The sequence below is a fragment of the Tiliqua scincoides genome, chromosome 3 (assembly GCF_035046505.1).
Source record: "Tiliqua scincoides isolate rTilSci1 chromosome 3, rTilSci1.hap2, whole genome shotgun sequence".
Lineage (NCBI taxonomy): Eukaryota > Metazoa > Chordata > Lepidosauria > Squamata > Scincidae > Tiliqua > Tiliqua scincoides.
The window spans coordinates 71555132-71582722 of record NC_089823.1 but is presented as its reverse complement, the minus strand read 5'-3'; the positions used below and the strand labels follow the sequence as shown (position 1 = coordinate 71582722).

Sequence of the window (27591 nt, the reverse complement as noted above, 5' to 3'; positions counted from 1 at the left end):
AAGTGTGCCTATCTGTAATGCATAGGGATGTTAATGCCCTATGTAGTGCTCTTTGCATGTCTCCTGCTATGACCATGTAGTTATAAAGCAGCCCTGTGAACTGACTGGTGTGGGTTCCAGACTTAGCTCTACTTCTACTTTTCACCTCCAAGGTCTCAGCAAAAGTTATGGCAAGTGCCTGGCTGGGCTTGAACCTATCCTATCTCGCTCTCACCCTGGTTGTTTTACAAGTCCAAAGAATACCACGTAGTCAGTCTCTCTCTCCTTTAACAATCACTTCAGTAATATAAAGACACTGTTTTCAAACTGTTCTGCCAGTGCTTGCCCATTTCACATTCATAAGGCTTGTGTTGATCTACAGTTTTGATGACTGATCTAGATTTGTGTATATTTTAGCCTATGGAAATTTACTTGGGTCACAGAGTTAGGCACTGTTTATCAAGAGCAGCGTATGCTTAAGGTTATACTGACAGATGGTCACACTTTTTGATCTCCAATTGTGACATATTTTAATGAATATTAAATTTGTAGTCACTGTGTGAATCAGCAGGGACATTTAGCAGCAATTTTAAACCAGCTGTCAGGTACCTGTTAATTAGTTTGAACAATCAAATGACAAGATCTTTAAAATATATAATCTTCCTGTGTTATTCACAATAAAACTGACATTTTAAAGGTCTGATTATGTTAAAATTACTGAAACGATTTAGGAGAATAATTTCAGACAACTTTGATAAATTCAAGGCCACAGTGATTTATTTTTGTTTGTTTTGTATTTCCCAACATTGGGCAAGACCACAATAACTATTGTTACAACATTGTTTTAGCACTAAGAGATCTCCTACAGATAAACCTCAAAAGTGTCTGCATGGCATGCATTTTGGCAGTTGCATTGGCACTAGTATGACAATAGTACACAGAGCTGGGTGTGAACGTCAAGCTGTTCCCTTAAAGGCAGAACATTTCATCTCCTGACATGCTCTGGGTCTTTTCCAAATGTTTATTTAATGTTTTCTCAAGTTTGAGCTGGTAATGTTCAGAACTGCATTCTTCCTTGGTCATCTCTATTTATTACTGTGGCACATAGTATTAGGCACTATTATTTAGATTAGGCACTATAGACTAATATGAACCCCTGCTAACTGGGTAGCAGGGGGAGAGTAACTGGCCCTCCTCACCCCAGCAGTGTCTTTTCTAGTGGCTGTCTGCTGGTGTTCTTTTGCATCTTTTTTACATTGTGAACACTTTAGGGACAGGGAGCCAATAGTTGTTTGTTTGATTTTCTCTGTAAACCGCTTTGCAAACATCTTTGCTGAAAAGCAGTATATAAATACTGCTGTTGTTGTTAATAATAATAAAATTGTATCAGTTCCAAATTTGGAACCAGTTCCAAATAAGTGGTTCAATAATTAGGTACTCAGCTTGCAATTGTATGATTAATGTTTTATTATAGTCTTATTGTATGTATTTTGTTTGTTTGTAAAACTCATTAAAATTATTTTTTAAAAATGCTATTCACTTTATGGAAAAATCAGAGTTTGAAGATAGGTTGCATGAAATGTTTCTAAACCAGTTCAAAGTGCCTGAACCAGTTAGCAAAGCACGTTTTAATGTTCATGTCCTGAATTGGAAAGTCAAAAAGTTTATGGCATGTTTATGGCACCTAGCGCCAGTGCTAGAGCTCAACGCCAGTGCTGGGAGGGTTTAGGCTTGGGCAAGAGGAAGCCCAATCTTGAGCTTCCTGGTGCCCAGAGGAGCAATGTTGCCAAAATGCCTGCCACTCTATCCTATGGGCTTTGGGCAGCTGCTGGCATCTCCTCAGGGAAAGGAGACATATGTCCCCTTCCCTCAGGAAATGGCCCAAGCCTGCAATGGGGCTACTCAAGTCTGAGACACCACCTCCTGCCCCACTTTCTCTACCCCTCCCCAGAAAATCTCCTCACCCCCTCAACATACCTCTCCTACCCCACCATCCTGGCCTCTCTGCCTCCCAGAGCTCATCCTTTGCTCTGGGCGGTGGGGGCAGGTCTCCAGCTGGCACCAGCGCTGACCCAGCGCTGAGTGTCACAGATATGCTGTAAGGTACACCCACGACACTCAGTGCTGGCAGAGGGCCGGAGCAGACGGTTCAGGATCGGGTCTCTGCCAGGACAATGCTGAAAGATGGGATAAAATATTTTAACTACATAATCACATAGAACAAGAAAAAGAAGATAAACACATACTGCCAACTTTTGTAGATTTTCCAACATTTCATTCTGATCTTTGAAATCAGTGGTATGGATGTTGTTTACAGCTTCTTCCTTTTCAGTAAGCCATGCATCAAAGAAACCCTACAAACAAGAAAAAACTTCAGTTAAAACCATACATCAAGAATTCTGAAGCAAACAACAAACGCCAGCACCACTCACCTGCTCTTCAGTAAACTGTTGCCATTTCCGGAGAACGTCTTGCAAAAGGAACCACCGATCCTCTGTCCACCTGCAAATAGCTGCCCAACGGTCTCCTAAATGCTAGGAAGATAGTAAGAATACAAACGATAGAATATTGATTTAACCTCAACATATTTTAATTGAACATTGAATAGCTTAAGCAGTTAATGTTTCCATTAACATTTTAAGGTCTACTTCAAGGCTATAAAATATTTCACATGTCATCTTGAACTCATTATAATTATTGCTAAACAGTACACAGATGCATGGTAGCAAATTGTAATTATGAAGCAATAAAATTACACGCTCCTTATCATGTTAAATATCGAAGATACGATAGTATTCTATGAATTCTGAAGTACTGTGTACATAAAAATATGATGTCCCCTAAAATCTATAATGCAGAAAAGTTCACAAATAAGACTTAACCTACCAGCTATTTGCACCTAGTCATATACATTTAATTATCCGTTTTAATATCCCTCTTCAAAAACAAGAACTATTTGCAAAACAAACAAACAAACAAAAAACTGCTACAACTAGTAACCTAAGGCTGCAATTCTAAACACACTTACCTGGGAGTACATCCCATTAGAAACAATAGTTTTTACTTCTGAGTAGACATGTATAGGCCTGTACTATAAGTAACCTAATAACCAACTGACAGCACAATCCTGTTCATGTCTACTCAGATGTAAGCACCATTGAATTAAATGGGATTAACTCCCAAGTAAGTGTCTATAGGATTGTAACTGGGGAGCTCAATCCAGCATGTGGGACTCACACAGTGCCAAAACGGCTATCATGAGATCCTGAATGCGCCGGGCAGCCGCTGGCGGCTCCTTGGAGAAAGGGGATTTCCATCCCTTTCCCCCAGGTAAGGGAAGAAGCCCTGCAATAGGGGTACTGAATTCTGCAGTGGCTCTTCAGTTGGTGCAGAATTAAGGAGTCCTGACACAGAGCTCTGGATCTGGTGCAGCTCAGCTCTGCCAGTCCCAACTCCCTCCCACTCCGCTCCCTCCCACTACCACACCTTCCCCCTGTCCTCCACCTGCCCTGGAATGCCTCCTCTCTGCCTTCCCTGCCCTGTCTTACTTCTCTGCCACCTGACACGCTGCATAGGCACTCTGCACACCTGCATAGAGTGCCAGGTGATGGACAGCAGGGCCAGCACCGGAGCTGGTGCCGCATGGGCTTGTGTGTTGCAAATAAGGTAAGGCTTGCAAATGTGCCTTACGGCATGTTTGCAACAGTGCATGCCAGCAGTGAGCTGGCACGCAAGTGTCTGGATTGAGCCCCAAGTCATGTTCTGTAACTCAAACTATACAAGCCACTTGGTTCCAAAGAATGGTTTGAAAGCACATGATACATCCACCTTCTGAGATGTTGTATTCATGTGAGACGTGAAATGTGAGAAGACGAGAAGTGAGCACAAGAAACCTTCCTGTCACTTTACATTACTCTCAAATACTACACTTCACAATTGCAATGCAGCCAATTTACATACACAGCTGCTAATAATCAAATATACACTATTAGGCAGTAAAATAAAGAGAAATCAATGATGTACATGCTGGTAATTTAGCAAGCAAGGGGAAGGGTGCTAGTCCACCCTGAGTGCCAGCCGAAAGGGGGTGCCTGCATCACTTGCCTGTTGTGACTGCTTGTGACAGTGCAAAGACATGATACCAACCAGTAATGCAGAATACGCCACCATAATGAGGCTACTGGGAATACCATGCCAGCCCATGAAGAGTCTACCCAGGAAGCAAGCAAGGTACATCAAAAGTACTTCAGAAGGGAAAGCCACTTGCAAACAGTGCAGGCAGGTGATGCCTGAGTGGATGGCACCTGCCACGTTGCACTTTGACATGGTAGTGACCATGTGTCTTGGTCCCAAACCCCTGAGCAGAAGGCTGCAGCAAAGCAAAGGGGCTATTTCCATGTTACAATTACAATCATCCCAAGCTTCTGTCCTTCCTGGGGAGTGCCTGGGTAATTACCTGGTAAGCTGCAACTTCAGCCCCTCAAATGACTGCCCTGCTAATGCTAGCGTGCTAATGCCAGCAAGAACTAACTGTGGAATTACCAGAGATTCCAGCAATGAAAATAATTTTGTCATGTAGAGGAGAGGGATATAATATAATATAACATGACAGGTATCCCTGCCTAATATATTGTAGTGATATGCTATGATTCAGGTTTTATTACTGTTGTCTTTTAAAATCCATTTGCTGTCTTGTTTTGTTTTTTTTAATAATAATATGCATTTTGTGTCTGTATTGCACTTTCCTCTGAAAAAAGAGATGTTTATACTTGAGCCACTTCCAGTTTCTAAAGAGAAGAAAAATTCTTTGTTGTTAGCATTTGCAGCAAGAGTGCCACAGTCCTGCCTACAAGGCCTTGTGATCTATCTTTAGAACTGTTCTCCCTTAATCTAGCAGCCAGAACCAAGTCAAAAGATTCAAGGTCATTCTGACTTGTACTTGCTTTGATAAGATATTCCCCAATTTGCATGCTAGAAGAGGATGAACATGCTACCCAAAACCAAAATAAGTTGAAAAAGTCTATTTGAAAATTAGCATGACTTCAAAGAGAAGTAAGAATTACCTTGCTTTCAGAACCATGTATCAGCAATTTAACAAGATATATGTATCGAAGCAACCAGAAGGATCAAATATATGGTTAGATTTTAAATAGCAAGTAGACTCATTTCTTTAATTGCTAATGGGCATACAGCATCACAGATTAAAGGTTGGGGTTGAGTTAAAGAAAAAATAAGCTTTTTGTAAATATTTTTGGCAGCAGTGAAAAGCATCTCCGCTTCAGTAAATTTTGTTTGTGATATTGTCGAAAGGAGTCAGGAGTTTGCTTATTCAAAATGAAGAAAATGTTAAATCAGCTTTTTTTTCATCGTGATGTTAATCCAAAGCCCAGTCTGATCAGTTACAGCAGGGGTGTCCAAACTTTTGGGTAGGACAGCCACATCATTTCTCTGACACTGTTGAGGGCCAGGAAAAAAAAGAATTACTTTACATGTAAAATTTAAGAGTAGTCGTAGCAGATCAGCACTGGCTCTAGCAAGTCTCTGGCGAGCCAGAGGCTCATTGGAGACTGGGGGCTCCCTACAGACCGGATTAGGGGTCCCCGAGGGACGCAAATGCCAGGATTAGGGCACCCCTGAGTTAGAGTGTCCCAACATCATCAGGTTCACCAAATGATTCCACTTTGGTTGGGATCACTCATGTGATTGATTTCACTCTCAATTTGTTTCATTTGATTTCAGTGATTTTGCAATGCAGCTATATCTGCTTGGTTATGTAGAATCATCCCATTCACTAAGAGATATCTCAATTGGCTGGTAAAAGTCAGAAGAAAAAAACAATCTAGTAAGGGCTGGCTTTAAAAATGGTCTGGAAACTGCAACTAGTGCAGAATGTGGCTGTCTGTGTGGTTGCTGGGCCTTGTCGGTTCTAGTTTTGAGAACAGGTTGAGATTGTTTTGGCCCGAAGATCTCTAATCACTCACTTTACTGAATAAAACTGTGTGGCTCGCACTCCACACCTAGCTCCATGCCAGCGAGCCAGGCTTCTTAGCTCTCAGGTTATCAGAGAGAGCCCTTCTAACTGTGCTGCTCCCAGCAGAGATATGGAGGAGGATGGCAGCAAGAAATAGGAACTTCTCAGTGGTACCCTGCTTGTGAAATTCCCTCCCCCTGGAATTGAAAACTGCTCTCTCTTGGAGTTCTTTCAGCAGAGTCTAGAAGTTTTTTATTTAGGAAAGCTTTTGAATGCTTTCCTAAATAAATAGGGAGACTGGTGCTTTTTATGACTTGTAATTTTAATCGTGATTCACTGGAGTTGTGTTTTGTTGTTTTTATATTAATGTTGTAGTACTGTTTTATTTGCGGTTGTATCGATGTTTTATTTTGTAAGCTGCCCTGAGTGCCCTTGAGTGTGGTAGAAAGATGGGGTATAAATTACATAAATAAATAAATAAATGGAAAACATTGGAAAAGGAGTAAGAGGTGGTGGTGAATTCAATAGTGGTGAATGAAGAATGGTGAATATATTAACCTTTATTTTTTTTCAAAAATGTTTGACTATTCAGAGCTTTGCTCCAAAGCTCTATTTTTGATAAATTTGGTGCAACTCTGCCTAAGATATGGAATATACTTCTCCATAAAGCACAAGGAAAACTGATAAAACTCAGAACAATTGCCACAGAAGAACTACATAGATTGTTCAGCATTTCTTTTTTAGGAAACATAGTACAGGCGTGCCCCGGTATCTGCGGGGATTCTATTCCAGAACCTCCTGCGGTTAACTATCATCATTCTTTATTTATGGTCACAGACCCAACATTCCGCAGTTAACTAAATGCCCCTCTGTTGGGGGGGGAGGAGTCACTGGCCCCTTGGAATGTTAGGGTTATGTGGGCTTACAGATACCACCTTCAATGAGTGTGAGGAGTTGGTGACCACAGAGTGAAGCTGGACTGAAGAGAAGGCTGGAAGGTGAGAAGAAATATCAGCAGAAGCATTTCAGGAAATCACTGCTGCATGGGTGGTGGCGTGACCAGTGGTAGCGGACAAGGAGTTGAAAGTGGTGCTGACCGCAGCAGTGAGTTGCCTGACAAGCTATCTGCTGGATAAGCTGTTGCAGTCCAAATCACTGTCAACCTTCCAAAATGTGGGTCCAGACAGATGCCCAACCAGGACAATATCTAATATTGAGCCTGCATTCTTCTCATGGACAAAGAGGTAGCTAGGGATATAATGCATTCAAGTAAATAGGGCACAGTCCACTTTACTTCCTTCTCTCTGTTAGAGGGAGGGATGAATGAGCCCAAGCGGCTCGTATTGGGTTAAGACTTTTCCCACAAACAGCTCTAGAGAGATCAAATTCATCTTCATCCATATTAGTGCTTTACACTTCACATTATACTTTCTTCCAATATGCCTAAGATATAGGATGCTACTATATATGAGACAGTAACACAATCAAAATGCTATGCATACACACAAAACTGAAGATTTTATACAGCTCACCTTCTTGCTGTAAGAAAATATGGTGGCAATCTGTCTTGCCTTGGTTTGTTTTAAGCTTCACTGTATATTATTGTAAATGCTCAACCAAAGTATTTCTAGCTAGCACCAAATACAAGACCATGATGCAAACCATTATTATAAGAAAACCATATTTTTTTTCAGTTTCATCGTTACCTGAAGTTGGTGTTCTAATGCAGCTGTAGCATTGTCCCCAGTAGCTTCATCTACTACCACAACCATATGAGTGAGTGAATTAACCTTCACTTGTTCCTGCTCTAAGTCTTCTTGAAGGGCCTAGAAAACATTCAGAATAACCATTTAATGTAGTCCTACAACTGAATAAAAGATCAGACAACTTTCTGTTTTGAAGAACTGATCTGCTAATTAGAGTGGGGGGAATTACATTATTTATTGTGAACAGAACTGGTAGAAATGTTTTCCTTTTCATAAGTATGAAGTTCAACCTAAATTGTGCTTAAGAGTCACAAATAAAATTTTAAAGAATACTTAATATGGTTATCTAACCCTGTTTTGGTACTAAGTGTCCATAACTGTATCATTTACAGAAAACTAACCAAAAAAAAAAATCACAAGAATGATAGTTAGGAGCCCAGAAGAATTAAAGGCAAATTGCAAGATCCAAGACAGGCCTGCAATCAAGTTCCAGAACAAAGATCCAAAATGCTAAAAGAAATCCAGAGGCAGTTAACATGATAGAAAGCATGCATATAGACACCACCTTCCTGGTTAGGTTCCAGATCAGGAAGATAAAGGTTCAAGACAAGGCAAATTATGCAGCTATTTGAGCAACTGGTTGCTCAAACTGAGAAAACAAATCTGGACCACCAGCCATGCAGGCCTAATCAGACCCTTCTGGATACCTCAATTACCTGAGACCAGCAGCAGTACTGACTGTGGCTAGTATACAGGTGACAATGCGCAGAAGAGATCAGGCCAATGCCTTGGAACACAAACAGCACCTGAGGCCTTTGATAAACCCTCTAGTGTAAAACTCTCAGTACCTTACATGGAGTGTGTACAGGTTACACATAAAATGACACAAGCAAGCACCCAATGGAAAAGATGCTGTACTGGAGCGAAAATGGACAATTGCTTTCTCACTGCTAAATTTAAGAGAACAACCACTTAAAAGGTGCCTCTCAGTTTGTTGGCAGTAGCATATTTGAAAATGAAACATTAGGAGCTGAGCCAAGTGCAAAATCTGATGAATGAGGGAATGCAGGCTAAAAGTAACCATTAATGCAACATTTACTTTCAAGGACAGAAAATGAATCATTCTTTTTAAGGGGGAAATGAAAGGTAACAAACACATCAAGGAGAGGTGAAGGAAAAGAATTATGGTGATGGGAACAGGTGACAGATCCCAAAGCAGACATTTTTTGCTGCCTTTGAATAAAGTGGCAATATCTTCACTTCCAGTAATTCTCTCACTCACACACACACACACACACACACACACACACAGAATTTCAATATGCTCCGTGTTCAAGTTCAAATGTTTATTTCTTACTTTGCCATTTAAATTATCAGTGGCTGACATCCCATTCATTTGATGGGGTTGATGCCCAGGCATGAGCCTTTAGGACCTCTCTGAGCCTCTCTGAGGCTCCCAACGGGGTCGGAAACTGTGCTTCCGATTTTCAGGAAGCATAGTTTAACATGTCGGGGAAGCCTTGGAAAGCTTCAGGTAAGTGGAGGGGGGGGTATTTGCATGCAGGGGCAGCGACATCCCTTAAGGGGTCATCCCTTAAGGGCCATCGTGGACCTTTGCCCTCCCTTTAAATATTTCCAGATGAAAATAAACAAAAACAAATTAAACTTTCTATAGCATGGTTTGCGTATAAAAATCTTTCATCCATTCTCAATTCAACCTTTTTATTTGAAAGTATTCTTTGAAAACTCAATGTGATATTCATAAAATATGTTAGCCTAGACTCTGAATTACTCTGTTCAACAGTAGAATCACAAAGCAGCAGCAGAGGTACCAGTTTGTCTCTACTTCCCCTTCAGTATGTCTGAATATGACATACTGATAGCTTTCTGAGATATGAGAAAAGGAGTAAATTCAACCTTCATACTATTTTATGCCTTTTCTTCTGTCCAGTTTCATGGTCACTTTAGGTTTCGATAGTGAATTTAGTATGTTGCTAGCAATACAAAAAATGAAACAATAGCTCAAGAATTTTGAGCTATTTTACATTATGTACTGTGTGGCTAGGGATGCGTAGACTTGCATGTCATTACCATACGACAGCTTGCCAGAGTGGTGTCTGCTTCAGCCAGTGGACTGCGGGGAAAACTCGCTGGCAAAGGATGCTCTATGGGCACCCCATGCCTGCCCAGCAGTCCTTCATGCTGCTCCTCTAGTTCTTCAGTCTGCTCATCAGTTCAACTCTCAGGCCAAGAGCAGTGGCTTTTGGCTCAGAAGTTGATTACACTCAGTTCAGTTGAAAGCCAGCCAAGCTGAAAGCTGCTGTGGATGCCTGGGGACAGTGTGAAAACAGGCAGTGACAGCTGGAGAACTGGGAAACTCTCAGACTTCCCCTGGTTTGAAAATGGGCTGATTTTTCAGCCACTGCTATCTGTAGATTCAGAGAGGCAGTGGCACTGGCTGGAGAATCATCCTATTCTTGGGCCTCTTTTGCCAGAGCCTGGGGACTCAATGGGAAGGGGTAGTCAGTGTATCTCTTTGCTGCTGGGGGGAAAGACAGCACACATGCACTGTGTATGCGCTTCCACTCTTCTCCAGCAGCAAAGACATGCATCTTTTCAGGTGGACTAGGAGATTGGGTCAGGCCTGACAATACATGAAAAAAGTGAAGTTAACTCCTCCCTTGTTGAACCCAGTTCATCGAGTGAAACAACAGTGATCAACAGGGCATAACTGGAACTTTATTTTGAAAGATATGCTATTTCATTTTTGGACTTCTCTATCAAATATGGCTAACACCAACATTAATTATTAATCATAATCAATTTCAGCTACATGTAATTTTAACCAAGTTAAAATGAATAGGGAAGATAATTCACACTTGAAGGGAGAAATCAGAGAGGGAATCACTGATCCTGCAGGTACTTCTAATCCCATAATTCTCGGTAATGGCTAGCTAACATTATATATGTACCAGTCCTTATTTCAAGTATAGACGCTATTTGTACATCCTCTGAAGCCAACAGTAGCATGTACAAACCAACAAATGGGATGTATTCTCTATTAATTCTTCACTGAGAAGGGACAAACCTTCTTGGAACAGAACACAAACACAGTCTTGCCCAATTCTTTTGTACCCAGTGTGCTGGCTTGTTGTTTTTATAATTAAATTCATTTTTCAAACACACACCACATCTTTTTCAATACAAAGCCAGGGCCTCTGTTTGAATACTTTACGGTTCTCAGAGGCTGCATGCTCAGAGTCCCAACACTGCTAATGAGATTAGAAATCCCAATTATTATAACTAATAGTGTTGATTTGCTACTGAAGTACACTAGAAGGAAAGCACGTGCTAGCAAAAGAAAGAAACCAGGGGAATAATGAAATCCAAAACGTTATTACTGTATTTTGCAGTAAATAGTATATTGTAATTCCCATTTCCCTTACCATCGCAGCACACTTTTTACTCTGTGAATAATGACTTTGAGGGGAAAAAAGAAAAGGCAAACCTAGTATTATTAACAGGAAATTTAGGATTTCTAGGTAATGTTCTACAGATTTTACTAATGTTCAGTAAAGATTTACATGTATTAACATATTTCATTGTTTTCCTGTATTAAAGAACTATGCTGACATTTTAACAGAATTAAATAAAATCCTTTATTTATCTGGCCCCTGGAAATGAATGGACTCAAGAAATATATATAGCAGCTGCTTACCTTATGTTCTTCTACTTGCCGCTTTAAGTCCTCTAAATCAGGCCCCAAGGGTTCTGAGTCTATCTTTTTCATTCTTTCCTCTGTTTTAGTTAACCACTCGCTTAGCTGGCTAAGCTGCTGATTTTGTAAATCCATCAGAACTCGGTGCAATCTGGAAACAAATAAAAATAACTAGCATGAACTAAAATCAGGCAGATGTGGCATTAGACATCTCAGTGCCTTGTGTACCACGGGCCATAAATTCATGTCAACCATACCAGCACAATTTTGACCAGGAAAAATGTGCACCGATGAAGAAACAGCAGAGCAAACGTATTTGTCTTCAATTTTATGCAATTAAGAGAACATTCATGCTTGCATATGTTTTTACTACTCATCATGTGCCTTTATAGACCCATTCCCATCACAACAGAGAAGACACTTGACAAAAATTGAGTTTTTAGTCATGTTCTATTGGTGAAAATTACCAATAGCGTATGATCTTTTTCTGCAGATGGCAATGAGGAAAATCAAACTTCTAAAAAGACAAAGATAGTACAGAGTGAAATATCTCAAAAGAGAGACTCAAAAAGCACTGCTAACTCTGATTGGGGGCTTGACCTCTAAAGCAGCAAGCCCTCTTATTTTCTTCTTTCTGCTACCATTTGGTACCAGTAGAATGCAAGTCACTGTACATAACATAGAAGTGACACTGTAATTGCCCTTGAGTATTTGAAGATATGGCTATGATCCAAAGGTCCTTTCAAGGTTTATTGTCATCATGTGAAATTAACAATCCCTCCTAAAGTAGATGTTAAAAATTTAGGAAATGGCATAACTTTTTGAATTAAATGATGATTCTCTAGATTATCTAGATTTAGATAATCTAGATTCCCTAGATTATCAAAAAAGCACACAGACCCAAAGCAAACCTCATGCTATAGTTACTGCTCCCAGCACAGTCTGCTCAACTTCCTTATTACAATTCCCACTACCACCCTTAATAAGTTCCACTGCAATTTTGCATTAGCATTCATGTGATAGGATGAGAACAACAAGAGCAACAGTGGTGGCTTTCTTAACCCTTCCACCTTGTCGCTGTCCCACAAAACTACCCTGAAGTTTGAACCAGAATACGCTCTTCTGCAATGGAAAGAGGCTTTCACGTGTCAAATTGCTATTTTCCTTATGCATGCAGCTGATGTGCAAGAGGAAATTCAAGTTGAATGCAGAAAACTTCTCCCACAGGTGGAAGCTTATTTTTTACAATTAATTGTGCACACAGCTTGTGAAACAATTTATGTGCAATCACAGAGGTGTGTGAGGGTCAATGGATAGACTGACAGGCGACTCACAGAGTTCTGGAGCTCAGCCTATAGCATTTTTCTTGTGTTGCATAAGGTCATTTCCACACATTAGCATACAAATCCCAATGCCTGTGCTGTCCTGTAAGCAGCTTCTGAACTGCTGAAGACAAGTGGGTGTCACAGTGCACCAGTGCTGGGAGACAAGCACAGCAGCTTATGTTTGTCTCTGCCCTTTGAGCAACAATTTATTTGCAGCTCAGCAGATGCGATAATTTCTGCATCACTGCTTTTGCCATAATTAGGTAAATGTGCAAGGTCTCAAGAGTAAAACATTTTCAGAATGCTTTAAAAGAAGGCAATTAGATGTTTAAAATGCATTTTAAGAAACAATGTATAATACATCTCAATTTGCCCCAGTTTTACTGTAACACATAGAACTCTCTTGGATTGACAGTTCAACAATTCACTTTCTAAAACAATCTTTATTTAAATCCTAGACAGCCAACTATCTTCATTTCTTTTCTCTTAGATAAGAATTATTGACAATTTAGTCAGTCATTTTTTCGCAACTATGGACTTGGGTACAACCTGCATTCAATTTTGATTTGAAAAGCTAGGACATATTTAAGTTATAAAATATGTTTATTTTTGATGCATAAACCACATTGTGATTTTTTCCCCTTGAAAATGGGTATATCAATATTTGTAATAATGATAACAATGTTAGATGTTCTAATTATGTCTTTAACATGTAGAAAACTTGAGTGTAGATTGTAGCCAACCACGCATCTCCAAATAGTGCAAAATTCATTAATTTTCAGTGCAATCCTATCTTGCACTGAAACAGGCAAGCCAGGAGGCTTGTGCATCCAGCGCAAGACAGGGCTGCAAAGTGGCTCAGCCGAAGATAAGGGGGAACTCTTCCTCTAATCCCCAGATAAATCACTGGAGCCCCTGTGGGTCTCCTCGGACTTGCGCCACCTCCACACTGCTTGGGGAGTGGGGTTGGGACCCAGCATGACTGCCGGGTCCCAACCCCTCCTCCTGCTCCCCACCCACCCTCCGCGGGACTGCCTTCCACCCTCCCAGGAACAACTCCCTCCCGCCTCCTCCCTGCCCACCCCAGAGCCTTGCATCGACCGAGCTCGGCTCAATTCAGCCTCCATGCACGGGCCTAGCTGACTTTCGAGGAGGCCTTATGGCACGTTTGCAACCCTCCTGGGTCAGTGCAAGGGATTTGTGCCAGCCTAAGGGCAACTTAGGATTGTGCCCTTTGACTATTAATTAATTTTGCACGTGTTTGGTGCACGTGCCAGCCAGATCTTCACTGGTGAAGTAGTTTACCTTGTGAGTTTGCGTCATGCCCTTCACTGAGGGCCAAATCCTCTCCTGTCCCCCTCCCCAATGCAGCTATGCCAAATGAGTGTGCTGGATCCAGTGGGGGATATCAGGTGGCTTTGGAGGGGAAAGAGGAATCATTTTCCCTTGCACCTCCATAAGCCTCAGGCTTTGCAATGAGTTTCATTGTACTAGCTTAGTAGCTAATGCAAGTCTGAGGAGAAGAATGGGGCAGGGAGGCTGCAAAATGAGGGGTAGGATCTGATGTACACCATCGCCACTGGATCCACCCCCTCCTTCTTGTTTCCCACTTGCTGCCTTGTCCTGTCTCACTATGGAGTCTGCACCCGCCTTGAACTTTGTTTCCTTGTTTTGCATGCTGCACAGAAGCTCCTGCAGAATAAGAGCTCAATAAGGTAACATAAAAGAACTATGGGTGACTAAAGCCAGAAAAATAGCACTACAGTGTGGAACCCTCCTGCTCCTGGGACTCAAGTGATTCCAAACAGCCAGTCCCATGCCTCTTCCTAGTACAAAGCTTCCAGAATTGCAGGATTTCCTATGGTAAAGAATATGTACCAATTCATATTCATATTCTTAACATATTCATTCTTAACTTGGGGATGTCCAAGTTAAGATTGTTAACATTAATTTGAGTGAATTATTGAAAGGAGAGGTCTTCTGCAGAGTCTGAAAACAAGAAGCTGCTCTGGAGGGAATCTGTAAGATGGATAATATTTTTACAGTTGCTGGCCCTCAGAGCCACAGTTGTAGTTAATTGGAAAAATACACAGCTGGTTCTCATCACATGTTATGGTGCAGTTACAGTGGAACTAAGGAGCATTCCCATCACATAATTAATAACAATCTTTTGATCTGCATACTTGTTACTAAGTCAGTCAACTAGACCAGTGGTTGCCAAAGTCCTCAGAAGGAGGGAACCACATAAGCCTTTGCAGGTGTAAGGGGATGGCAACAATGTGTTCCCCAGGATTGTGGTGCTGCTGGGGTTGATCAGGGGGGGTTACCTTATCTTACCTAACCTGAGGACAGAGCTGGAATCCGAAGGGGTTCAAGGAGCTCTGTGGCTCCCCAAGCCTCTGGAAGTTATATTAAAAAAAAAAGAGATTGGAAACCACTTCCAGTTTTCAAGTGTGAAACCAGAAGTTGTTTCTGATCACTTTTTTTTAGAGTTTCAGAGACCTGGGGAGCCTTGCAGAGGGCTCCGTGGGGCTCCCCGCACCCCTGGAGTCCAGCGCTGGCCTTGTGTAAGGTAACCCTGATCAGGCCCAGCAAGATCCTGGAGATCGCATTGCTGCCTTCCCCCTGCTCCCGCTTCTTAAGAGGCCAGAGCAGAGTGCTTCCCTGGCTTGTGGGTCATGACCCACCAGTTTGGGAACCACTGCACTAAACCAAACTGCCTACTCCACAGACTTCCCACTATTCACATCTGAGTTATTGCAATACTTTGAAGAGGTATCTTCTACATTATCCAACTGATTAAAAAAAAAAAAATTATTTCCTTTTCCTGTTGCTAAAGAAGTGGGTTCACTACATAGAAAACTACATAGCTGATTAAAAGGAAAAGCAATAGATATGTAATTTTTCTCCAAAGGTTATAAGTAGCTGAGCATGGTGAATACTTGGAGCCCATTAGTCTTTAATGTTCAGAACCAAGTGAGTCAAACTTTTCAATAATATTTTCTATTGCAAGTAAATCATCTTGGGTCCGCAAGCTTGTCCCATGCAGAAAGTATTTCTATGGTGGAAAAATATAATTTCTAAAGCATTCCTGAAAGACACTCCCATAGAAAATAAAGTGGGTACACATATTGTTCTGGATTTGTAAAAGCACAGCTGCTTTAAAGTAGCTTCATGAAAACAGTTCATTAGTTTTCTTGAGGAAATCAATTCATTGTTTTTAAACGTAGCGCAAGTCATAATGAGAACATTGATCTTTTCTATTGAATTCAGGGTTAACATGAAGAATACTGAACAAACAAGCTAATATGGAGTTTAACAAATAGGAGGAAACTATTTGAATAGCACCAACTGACACGCAAAATTTATGCTCAGAGCGAGGAAGCCAAGAGTCAATATGAAACAAATTATACAGCTCAGTAAACTGACCAACACTATGCAAATGTATCTTGCCCAAGACCACTGTATTCAAAGAGCTTAGACAAGACTAATTCTGCATAGGATTAGATAGTTAGCAAGTCACAGAAATATTCAGAGAACTATGAGATGATCTACTAAGAACAGACAGAGTCACAAAATTGTGATAAGGAGGTAGCTGCTCTTGCAAAACTGTTCACTGCCACTGCCACCTTCAGACCACTGCTGATTCTACCACTTTCTTTCCCCCCATTTCTTCTAAACTGGCTCCTTGGAAAGGATGTTGACATTGGAGAGGTTTTTGCTCACAATGTCCACCCCATCTGGCCTGTTTAAAAGAAGTAAAGCAACAGAGGAAACGAGGCAGAGGTGCTGGGGATAGGATGATGTGTGAACGCACTGGCCAGCAGAATTTGAAACTGCTTTGGGGTACTGGATAGACTTTGGCTGTGTCTATGTGTTTCAAACTGGATAGTCCTAATACACTACTTTAGCAGAAAAACAGAAAAGCATATTTATTAAGAATTCATGAGAAAATAAAAAAACACTTTGTTCTGGAGTATTTGACTGATTCCTGTCCATATCTTCTAGAGAAGGAAAAGAAAGAATGTCAGAAATGAAATACCTTTCTGCCATTTACTACGAAAAAGTACTTTGGAGTACATTCTAAACTGAATTTTTAAAAAATCGTTTGCATGTTATATATACAGACTTTTAGATTGATGTCCTTTGCCCTAGGGAAAGTCTTGCCTGCCTTTTTATAAAGACTGACTACATAAAGCATGTAGCCAGAACACTACTTAGACAGCATGTCAACCCACTCTCCACTAGGGTGCTTCAGGATGTTGCTGGCCACTATCCGTGTAGAACATTTTTGACATGGGCTGCTTGATTAATTGCAGACACATGCAGATTGTGTGCCTATCCTGCACTGCTTCGTTCTTCTCAAGTGTGGCAAGTAATCTAGGTGGATAGAGGTAGTGGATAGAATTATTTTCATGATAGTTCAAGCTGGCTAATCTCGGCTTGGGAAACTGGAAATGACTTCTTATGCCATATAAGGTAGTAGACAAAATTTATGTCTTATGCCATATAAGCGTAGACAAAATTTATGAAATAGCAGAAATTGAAGTTTTAACAGAAAGAATGAAAGAGAGAGATTTAGGTAGAGTAAGAAAATATTGGAAGCCTTTTTATGATTGGATAGATAATTTTAGTTAAACAATATCGAGTATTTAGATAAATTTAAATTTTTATAATGGCAAATATGATAGCTTTTGTATTGAAGATTTTTTTTTCAGTCGTTTGATTGCTTTTCTTTTTTTTCTTTTTGAATAATGCATGTTGTAATCTAGGGCCATATCCTTATGTGTAACCTGTGTAGTACCTGCCCAAAGTATAACCCATTTTCCTTACCTGTATCTGTAATAAATAAATAAAATATTTAATTTTAAAAAAGGAAAGGGTAAAGAAAGATCAGCAAATGTGGTTTTTGAAATGGAGCAGACGTCCAAATGGAACATCTACTTTGAAAAGTACATATTTTGGTAAACATTTTGATTCTCACAAGATCTCACAACTGCATCAATGTCATCTTGGAACACATGCAGCAGAGGATTCTGGGTTCTGCACTGACAATGGTACACGAATAGCCAAATCCAATGCTGTCTTCCCTTCCACCGCCAATGCAGTTGCGCAAAAACGGTTAGCACTGCATCCTGCAGGAAAGGCAGTTCCATAGGTCTACTCCAGATAAGAACATTTGTTCTCTTACTGCACTGTTTCAGCACTGTGGACGCATTCACTCAGACCTGCGCCAGTGAAAGTGCTATCAATTATGTTATATAGTGTTGAACAAATAGTGCCTCTTTGATTAGTACCTGTTCTTCTGGCATACCAAAATGTAATATCTGTATAAAAGGTTATATTTTATACGCAATATATAGTATACATATATTTTATGTATATCTGTATAAAAGGGGGGGAAATTGGATTTGGCGGACGCTGCTTCTGCTGCTGCTGCTGAACCCAACTCTGGACCAAATCCACCCTCCTTCCTGACCTCATCACGGCTCCCATTTAGCCCTTACCCATTACTTTAACGTTGGTGGCCGCAGGGCCAGCCTTAGGAGCTGTGGGGCCAAATTGGAAACACTTCTGTGAGCCACCCTCTAATTTTGTGGGGTCCCTGCTACCAATTTCTTTAGCTCTTAGTTTGTATGGAGCCAAACCAATAATTTTTTTTTTTACTTCTGTGCAGGTGGATAGGACTCCTGCACCTTTAGCAGCACAGTGAGGACTCAGCCTGTAGTGCTCCTTCCCATCACCACCCCATCCGAAGCCCGCTCTGGAGCAAGATGAAGGAGAGCATAGCACTGGGAGCTGCAAGGGCGGAAAAGAGCAAGATACACATGCTGCTGCCTGCATGGCACCAATTTCGAGCCAAATGGAAGCAGCTTCTGAAGTGACCCAATTTCAGGCCAATTGGAAGCAGCAGTGGTTGGAAGGGCAGCATGGGGCCTCCACCATGCATGGGGTCCAACTGGGCGAAATTGCAGCAATTACCTAAAAGCCGGCACAGGTTAGCGGGTCTTTAGCAGTCTGTCAAATAGCCACACAGGGCCACTCCAGCCTCAGTGCTAGCGGGCTGGCAACACATGGCTCTGCAAGCTGCTGGCAGGCCATTTGCAACAGCCGTAAGGCACTCCCTGCCATCTGGCACTCGTTCCGGCAGTAAGAAGGGGGGTTAGGTTTGGGATTCTACTGCCCAAATACAAGTCCTTTTTGAACATCAGACAGTCTGCTATAAAACTCTCAATTATGTTATATAGTGTTGAATTACTGTTGCATCTTTGATCAGTCCCTGTCCTTGCATATCAAAATACAATATCTGGATAAAAGGGTATATTCTAGGGAATAAATTTTTTTTCTAGAGCATGAAGGAAAGTTACACTACATAAGCCTTGATTAAATAAAAGCTACATAAATATTCACATTCAGGTTGGTGACTCAATTCCATCTGTTCTGTTCTGCTTGTATTCTCTTACCAACCATCAATCTTGTTGCTCATGAAAGTGCAACATAGAAGGAGAAGAAATATACCATAAAATCTACATCAGCTAGCACACTGCTACAACAATCAGTTCACCGACTATGAAGTTGGTTCCCAAAATTCATATTTACTCACTTGGTCTGTTTTTCCAAACTTGTGATCCTGAGATTTTCCCATCGTGAATTGAGAAGATTCATTTGTTCCTGTATTTCATTTTCTTCATCTTCTGAGAGCTTCCCAAATGACAGAAGTTGGCTGCCTACTTGCAAAACATTACCAACGCGTCCCTGGTGAGCTGTTAATTCCATCATAAAACCCTTCAAAAACAAATTTTAACAATGATTACCACCAGGGAATGGGGAGGGGTGTTACTTTAGAAGTAACACATCCAATGGAAACATATAAACATTCACTCAACTAAATGTTTTCGAAAAGAAGTTTAGCCTTTCAGTTCAGTCATTGGCAACAGAATATACATCACAACCTGTGGAACAGAAACAGATTCAAATGCTAGTCAAAAGTTATGCTTCTGGCCCTAACACACTCCACAGACAAAACAACAGCATTTAGCAGATGGTGAAGTGTTCGTATCTATCTATGTTGTTCACACATACCTCATGGGTGTGAAACTGCTCTTTAACTTCCTCTACATCAGTGGATACATCTCCTTGTGCTTGCAATGAATCTTCAGCAGAGAGAAGCCATGAAAGTACTTCTTCCAATGCAGTTTGGTAGCTTTCCAGATCTAATTCTGTGTCCATTGGTGAAGTGCCAAATAACTTTTGTTCTCTGGTTTCCAAATGCTGTTAAAATAGATTAAAAAATAGGAATTTGGACATCATCCAACTGACAGGTGCTCAAAACATTTTATTGGATTAGTAAACTGAATGCAGTCCTTTTAATTCTATATAATAGTTTCTTATTGGCATCAGGATGCTTATGAATGGGTAGATCTGTCCAGCACACAGATCATTCTTAGAAAAGTCACTAACAAAAAAAACTGAAGAAAGTCCTGATAAACTGGAAATGAACAGTCATTCTTCTTGCATGATTCCTGTTATAAAAGCAATCCGAACTTAAAATGGATTCAATGACATAGTACTTACTTCCTTATTTTTTGTTCTAATGCTAACTATTCCAAGCAGTTAAATTACATTTGCATGCAATATAAATGCAATATCCTAAACTATTGTTTCATGAACAGACCTCTTCTATGAAAATAGCTTTCCTTCCATGAGAGGAAGGAGTTTTTATTAATTGAGTGAAATTCTGAGTTATAGTCCAATAAAAAGATTTTATTTATTTTCATTTGATGTCAAAATTAAATATGCAGTAGTTGGCTTAAATATTTCCCTCTTTTTTTAGTTGATAACATCAGGCTGGACTTTTAACCTCCAACAGATATTGGGATCATTCTTTACAATTGAAAATTCCATCTTGGGAGCTATTTTAGAAACCTGCAGGAGTCCCTCTCCTAAATCGATAGAATTGGGGTCTACATATGCTTAAAAATAAGAATGTCCCATTAACATTATCCAGTTAGAAATGTGTGGAGTAATGAAGGCATGGAAATATAAATTGGGTAATATAAAATATCTACCTCTAATGGGTAGAGATGCTTGAAAATGTTATTTATTTTACTCAGAAGTAAGCTCACAGGCAGCCCAATCCTATGCTGCCTGGAGTGCAGGGCTGCTGTGCGGCCGAAAATGGCTGCCACAGCATCCTGAGCACTAACCGGGCAGCACTGAGAGAAGGAACTTTCGTTCCCTTCCCCGGGTAAGGTAAGTAAACCTGCAAGGGGGCTACTCAATTCTGCAACAACCCTTGAGCTGCCTTAGACTCAAGAGCCTCCATGTCAGGCTTGTGGCCCAACACAGAGGCTCTGGATGCGAAGGAGCAGAGCTCCTCTTGAAGGAATAGCTTCCAGATAGAGGTGTTCTTAAGCTGTTTTCATTTTTTCATAGATTTTTTTTTCCAATGAAGGAAAAGTGCACAAAGTGGTATTATGTGTTCTTATTCCAAGTTTTATAGATTACTATAAATTATAATTTCTTTAAAATTGTACTAGGTAGGCGATAGAGGAAGTATGATATCAGCCTATACAGCCATAGTCATAACCCATGCACCTCCAGTCCAGTCCATTACTGATTTTTTTCACAGACTTCCCAGTTTATTTTTTTGCAAATTTTTTTGCAAGTGGGGGCATGGTGGTTAACAAAAATGAGAAGTGCAGAGTTGGTATTATGCATTTTTTATTTCATTACCACCAAAAAAAATCATACCTCTACTTATAGATGACAATTATCAAAGGAGTTTGGACATTTGGAAGCCATTTTTAAGAACACTGTATTTACTGTATGTATATTAAGGTTTGCAGTACTGTACAGATTGGTATATTTTTTCACAGTATTTTGTCATTGTCATGTCAATGACAGTATTCATTGACACACAGTATTCACATACTACACAAAAATACAGTGTCACAGTATTCATTATACTGTGACAGTATTTTTCACAGTATTGTCATGTCTTTCTTTCTTTCTTTCTTTCTTTCAGTTGATTATGTTCAGATGTATTCTTTTTCACTAATAAAAGGGAAAAATAATTCCCTCATAATTATTAATTATTCCCTGCATAATTATATTGCAGTATACTGTTCTAGTAAACAGTGTGTGTTACTCTTTTAAGGGCAAGTATGCAGCAAATAGATACCAATAAGTCACAAACCACAAAAAGACCTTACTGTTAAAAAGGCGAGGCTGGGCTTTTCCCTTAAGCCAAAGGCACAGACAAACTGTGCTCTTCTCCTGAGGTGAATTTGGAAGTCCCTCAATAGAAATATCAAGAGATTGCTCAACACAAACATCTGAGAATGACTGAAGGAAATAACATTACAGACAATATTGAAAAGATTAAGGTATGTGCAACCAAAATCCCTAAGTAACAAAAATTTCAGCTCAACAGAACTTTGAGGCAAATGGGAGACTTGTGTGTAAGCATGCGTAAAAGGGAAGCATAAGAACACACAGTTTTCTTACTTTCCCAGGTTTTCCCCCACATGTACATGACACAGAGTTTGGTAGAAATTAAGGTCACGTTTATTATCTTGCCAAATAGCAATCAGTATATGCAGTGGGTCCTGCCTCCTTCCCTGTTTGTCTCTAAGCTGGAGGAGACAGTTATCTTGCTAAAGCCATCTTTTGGGCAAAACTACTGTGACGCCATACTCAAGGTCACCTTGTGGTCTTGAAGCTTCATCACCGCCAACCCCTGTGAAAGGAGATAAAGGAAGATACCTTAAGCCAGGCAGCCTCTAAGGCAGGGGTGCTCAATAGGTGGATCGCGATCTACCGGTAGATCGCGAGGCAAAATGAGTAGATCGCGGAGTGCCGACCCCCCCCCTTCAGGTGCCTCTGGGAGGAAACGCCGGGAGTAAGGCCCATTGTACTCAATGGGGCTTACTCCCAGGTAAGTGTGGCTAGGATTGCAGCCTCACAGCCTAATCCTAGGCATGTCTACTCAGGAGTAAGTCCTGTTATACTCAGTGGGGCTCAAGGTACACCAACATACATTGTACACATAAATGTTATATGTTATGATGGTGCAAACATTGTAAAAAAAAACTCTGGTAGATCTCCGGGCCTTGCTGGGTTTCAAAGTAGCTCTCGAGCCAAAAAAGTGTGAGCACCCCTGCTCTAAGACAGGCATCCCAATTCAAGCCTGAGAGTTTATCAGCTTGCACCCCCGAGGCACGCAGCCTCTGACCAGTCCTGATTCCCCAACCCCCAACTCTCGCTTGTCTAAGAGCAGACACCAGAACCCTAATTCTCTTCCCTGTCCCACATTATCCTGTTAGTCACGGCTTCCCTGGTGCATGCCTACTCTTATGCACAGTCTAGGTAGGGAAAAATCACCTCCACTCCTGTGCCAATCTGGAGTAAAGCAAAAAAATTCCTATCTCATTCCTGTTGGTGACCAGCAAAATCCAGATCCCTCCCAGGGGTGGAAGGGTAGAGTTCTTTGCTAGCATGGCATAAGGAAGCTCCAGCACTGTATAGTAGCTCTTGGGAACCCCTACCCTCACACACATATCCCTGCCCAATTAATGCCAGTCCAGACTTGCACTTGGCAAGGAACACATTCATGGGAAGGAACCAAACAAAGAACGCTCCCCCATACATGTAAGGTGGAGCAACATTGCAGCCACAGCTCTATGTCCCACTCAAGTCAGTGAGCTTGCATTACAAATTGTGAGATTACAGTTGTTGATATTCTTTCCTAAGAAAGAAGTTATTGAATATTGTAAAGAAGTCCTATACTTGTCTATATAAATGGCTATAATGCATAGGGAGAACTCCCAAATCTCTACAATAAAGAGTTGGCTCAGCAGGCTGTACCTGTATCAAGAGCACACCCACTTCCAAAGAGGAGATACATTCTTCCTTAAAACTATACCTGTATGGCCATTTCTTTGGAATTACTGGACAGTATTGGGATTTAAAGGAGTTTTTAAAATTAGGTTGGTCCTTTTTGTCCACGGATTTGGAACCCGCAAATTTGACTAACCACGAATTCCAAATCCACATTGTAGGACTGACCTGATCTCCAGGTGTGACCAGAAGCATGTTCTTCCAGTCATGTCTGGAGGTTTTTTGAGGAGTCTGACACCTCCAGGGGTGAGGGGCTTTCTGAGGCTTGGAGAGGCTGTGGGCCTAAAAGTCTCCAGAAGTGACTGGAACGCACGTCCAGAGGTCAGATAAGCTGCCAACCATCAAATTTGTTTATCCATGGGTTTCAGCATCTGTGGGGGTTCCAAAATGGAACCCCCATGAACACTGAGGTTGGGCTGAATTATTATTATTGCACAGTTTATAAAATTAAAACTATCTGGAAAGAAATATATTAATATAATTAACCATGCTTTCATAGATATTTATTATATGTCAGATAAACAAATATTTTAATGGTCACCATAACCATTTCTAACTAATCAGTTCAGGATTATCTGACCTACCATCCATTACATATTGCCTACTCTAATGTTCATGTCATGGGGGTGGGGAGCTGTGTTAGGATGAAGGAGGGATGTCTCCTATCTATGAAAGCCAAAAAAATGTAACTTTTGCCAACTCAGCAACCAATAGCATCTCAAAGATAGTGAACTTGATCCAGAAAAATGCATAAAGTGGTTGGAAAAAGGCATTTTACATTCCAGCAGTACAAAGCCCTTTGCAAAAGCCAAGCCACAGACACTTGCTTCCAGGCTGTTGCCGCAAATGGACAGAAGTTCAATGTGCACAGCAGTGATTCCCAGAGATTCCACTGATGCCTGTAAGTCGGTGGTGGAAGTGTGTTGTGGACAGAAAGAGGGAGAAGAGCAGGTGGGGAAGGAGCGAGTTGATCCCAGTGGCAGTGACTTGCGCCAGGATTTTATCCCCCTTTCCAGGCTGCACTGCTCCCTTTCTCTCCTTAGACTTAAGCCAAGCTACATTGCTGGTGGGTGTCCTTACATTGCAAGGTGGGTGGGTTTCCTTACATTGCAAGGAGACTCACAGGCCATCGAGAAGCCTATCCAGAAGTTAAAAATATTTTTACTTACTTCTGGCAGGCCTCCTGATCACCACCCCCCCCCCCAACATTGGATGCAGTACGCACTCCACTAGCGCAGCTGCATTGTCAGCAATGGTGGGGGATAGGACTGGCTTGTAGGTTTTTTTATGCATTTAAAAACCAATCTTATCAGGAAGGAACAAGCAGATATAAAGTGAAGCATTAATGGTAAAGTGAATCCTGCATCCCCCAGAAAAATAGATAATGAAGGCACAGTTGTGCCTTTGCACCTTTGGAAAACTATAGGTTGTTAATAGTAGATGGAAGTATGACCAGGAAATTCAGGGCAGACAACAGGTATTTGTGGACCTGGACTATGGGATGAGATCCATGAATGAAGTTTGGATTCGGTAGATGTGCTGCCACAAAAGCCGTCTCCTTCTGGACCCAAACTGCTCTCCCCTGCCTATCGCCGCCTTGTTCTGTCCCCCACACTGACTTACCGGTGCCAGCAGATGTGAACAGACCACTCATTGCAACATGGCATGGCTGCACAAAATGGCGTGCAGTGTTTTGCGACAGCCACAAAGGACCTTAAGCTGCAGGAATGCTAGGTCTTATAGGATTATCTTTAAGGATTAAAAAAAAAATCATATAACACTAACCCTTGTAAAAACAACAGTTTTTAAAGAAAACTACACCAAACCTTATAAAAACAAAAACTAAAAATGGAGATAAAATAGATTGTGGTTTCACTGAGGATTAATTGAAAGATCATATTTTAATAAATATAATTGAACAACAAGCAGGACTACGTTAGTAAAGTAAGAGTAAGAGATGTGCCAGGCTTCTATGTTTACACTTCTGAATGGCAACATCCTCGTTCAGATCTGGGGTAGAAGCTGAGTCGTCTTCAATCCCCATCTCCTTACACTCTACAGCAGGGGTGTCCAAACTTTTTGGCAGGAGGGTCACATCATTTCTCTGACACTGTGTTGGGGGCCAGGAAAAAAAAATTAATTTACATTTAAAATTTGAATAAATTTACATAAATGAATATATTAAAGATGAACTTATATGATTGAATGAAGGTCTTGTAATAGCTCAAGGCCTATAAAAGGCCTTGCACAAAGCAAGGCTGGCCTTTCCTTTGCTGCTGCTACTGGATCACAGACTTGAAACAGCAAGCAGTGGAGGGAGCCCTCATCCCACAGCTCATGTGAGAGGTCAAACAGTCGCCCCAATGCTGAAAGCAGTTACGTCGGGCCAGTGCGGGCTCCAGCAAGTCTCCAGAGGGCCAGAGACTCATTGGAGACTGCGGGCTCCCTGAGGGCCTCATTGGGAGTCCTCCAGGGCCGCAAATGGCCCCAGGGCCGGGGTTTGGGCACCCCTGCTCTACAGAGAAGTGTGAGGTACCATGCCACCCTGGCCTAGATACCCTCAAGTACTAAACTCAAGGAAACCTAAGGCTAGCCAAACACAAAGGAGCTCTCACTTTCAAATCCAAGCTGATCTAACACCACTTTGTACTAGAGAATCAGTTTCCAAGCATAAAACATGACATATGAAGCAGCCTAAGTGGAAGCAGTTTAGTTAATGTTCTAGCAGGAGCAAAGAAATTGTTCATTTAGCAGGTAATGTCTATTAAAATGCATTAAATGTCTCACTACATATATTCCTGGTCTGAGTTGTGGCATTTAAACAAGTGCAGGGGACCGGACTGTTCAAATGAAGCATCACTTTATGCTAAGCAGAGCTATAACTTTAAAGCAGGATAAGAAAGGTACAGACCAAAATGTCATTGGCAAACCAATCTAGGAAACTTGTATGGAAAGCAAGTGCTCCTAGTGAATAAGTAATTATGAATTACTACTCACATATAGCCTTATACCAGTATAAAGGGACCTGTACTAGATTAGGTTTGTTTTGGAATTTGTTCAAGATAGAGATGACTGCTGCGACACAAAAGACAGTATGAGAGCTATACAAAATATCATTTTTAAAATATAGATTAATCATGGTACACTATAGGGTGCTTTTTTCCTTCAAAGGAAATACGCAGAAGATGTAAGGACAGACAATCTTACAGTGAGCAAAGCAAGGACTGTAATAATTTGCACTAAATATCTCAAGGTCAAAATAAACATAGTGCATTTTAGTGAAATGGACAGCCAGACTCCTTGTGCTTTCTTTAGCTCAAGAGGCATAACAGAAGGAAGTGCTGCTTCAGCTAAATCAATACAATATGCAAGGCGGAGCAAGAATCATATGTTGAAGAACCTTCTCTCAAATCCAAATGCCCCTTCTTAGATACGGCATAAGGCATAAGGTTCCAAAACCTTACCTGGGTCATGACACCCTTGCAGCCTCTTCTTTCCAGCTCAGCTGGGCACCACCATCTTGTATCTCACAAAATCTTATGAGATTCAGGATGGCAATACCCAGGAACAACAGGCAGGAGGAGCCACCAGAGACATTCCACAGCATCCCTGTGAGTGTGCCACAATGCCCTAAGGCGTCACGCCACACAGTTTGGGAACCCCTGGCTTAAGGGCCTGCTAGTGATCCCTCCTCACTCTCTAACCCAAAGTTCACTCTGCAGCAAACCTCCAGACAGTGTTTCAGGCATCACATACTGATGTCTGTAGCACCTCTACAAACAGAGACCCAAGCAGAACACATTAGAACAGGAAGATCATATTGGTAGCAGCACTGCTACTCTCACATACGTGCCACTGTCAGTGCACAATAAAGCATAGGTTGAATAGTTTACCCAAGAAGAGACTTTCAAATCCTAGAAAAACTACAACAAGTTTTGAGCAGCATCTTCTTAAGCTCTCCAGAACTCTTCATCAGGCTAGATGTCAAGC

General features: G+C 41.2%; 1 protein-coding gene across 4 annotated transcripts in view; it reads right to left on the bottom strand.

Moving 5' to 3' along the window:
* The window catches only part of DMD (dystrophin), a 1248719-nt gene that overhangs the window by 898816 nt on the left and 322312 nt on the right, over nt 1-27591 (bottom strand). For all 4 annotated transcript variants that reach the window (XM_066619666.1, XM_066619670.1, XM_066619667.1 and 1 more), the window contains 6 exons: nt 19783-19971; nt 19304-19485; nt 11375-11525; nt 7657-7776; nt 2412-2513; nt 2226-2333 (listed from right to left, as the gene is read on the bottom strand). In XM_066619666.1, the coding sequence (XP_066475763.1) occupies nt 2226-2333; nt 2412-2513; nt 7657-7776; nt 11375-11525; nt 19304-19485; nt 19783-19971 (852 nt within the window). The remainder of the gene's footprint in view (nt 1-2225; nt 2334-2411; nt 2514-7656; nt 7777-11374; nt 11526-19303; nt 19486-19782; nt 19972-27591) is intronic.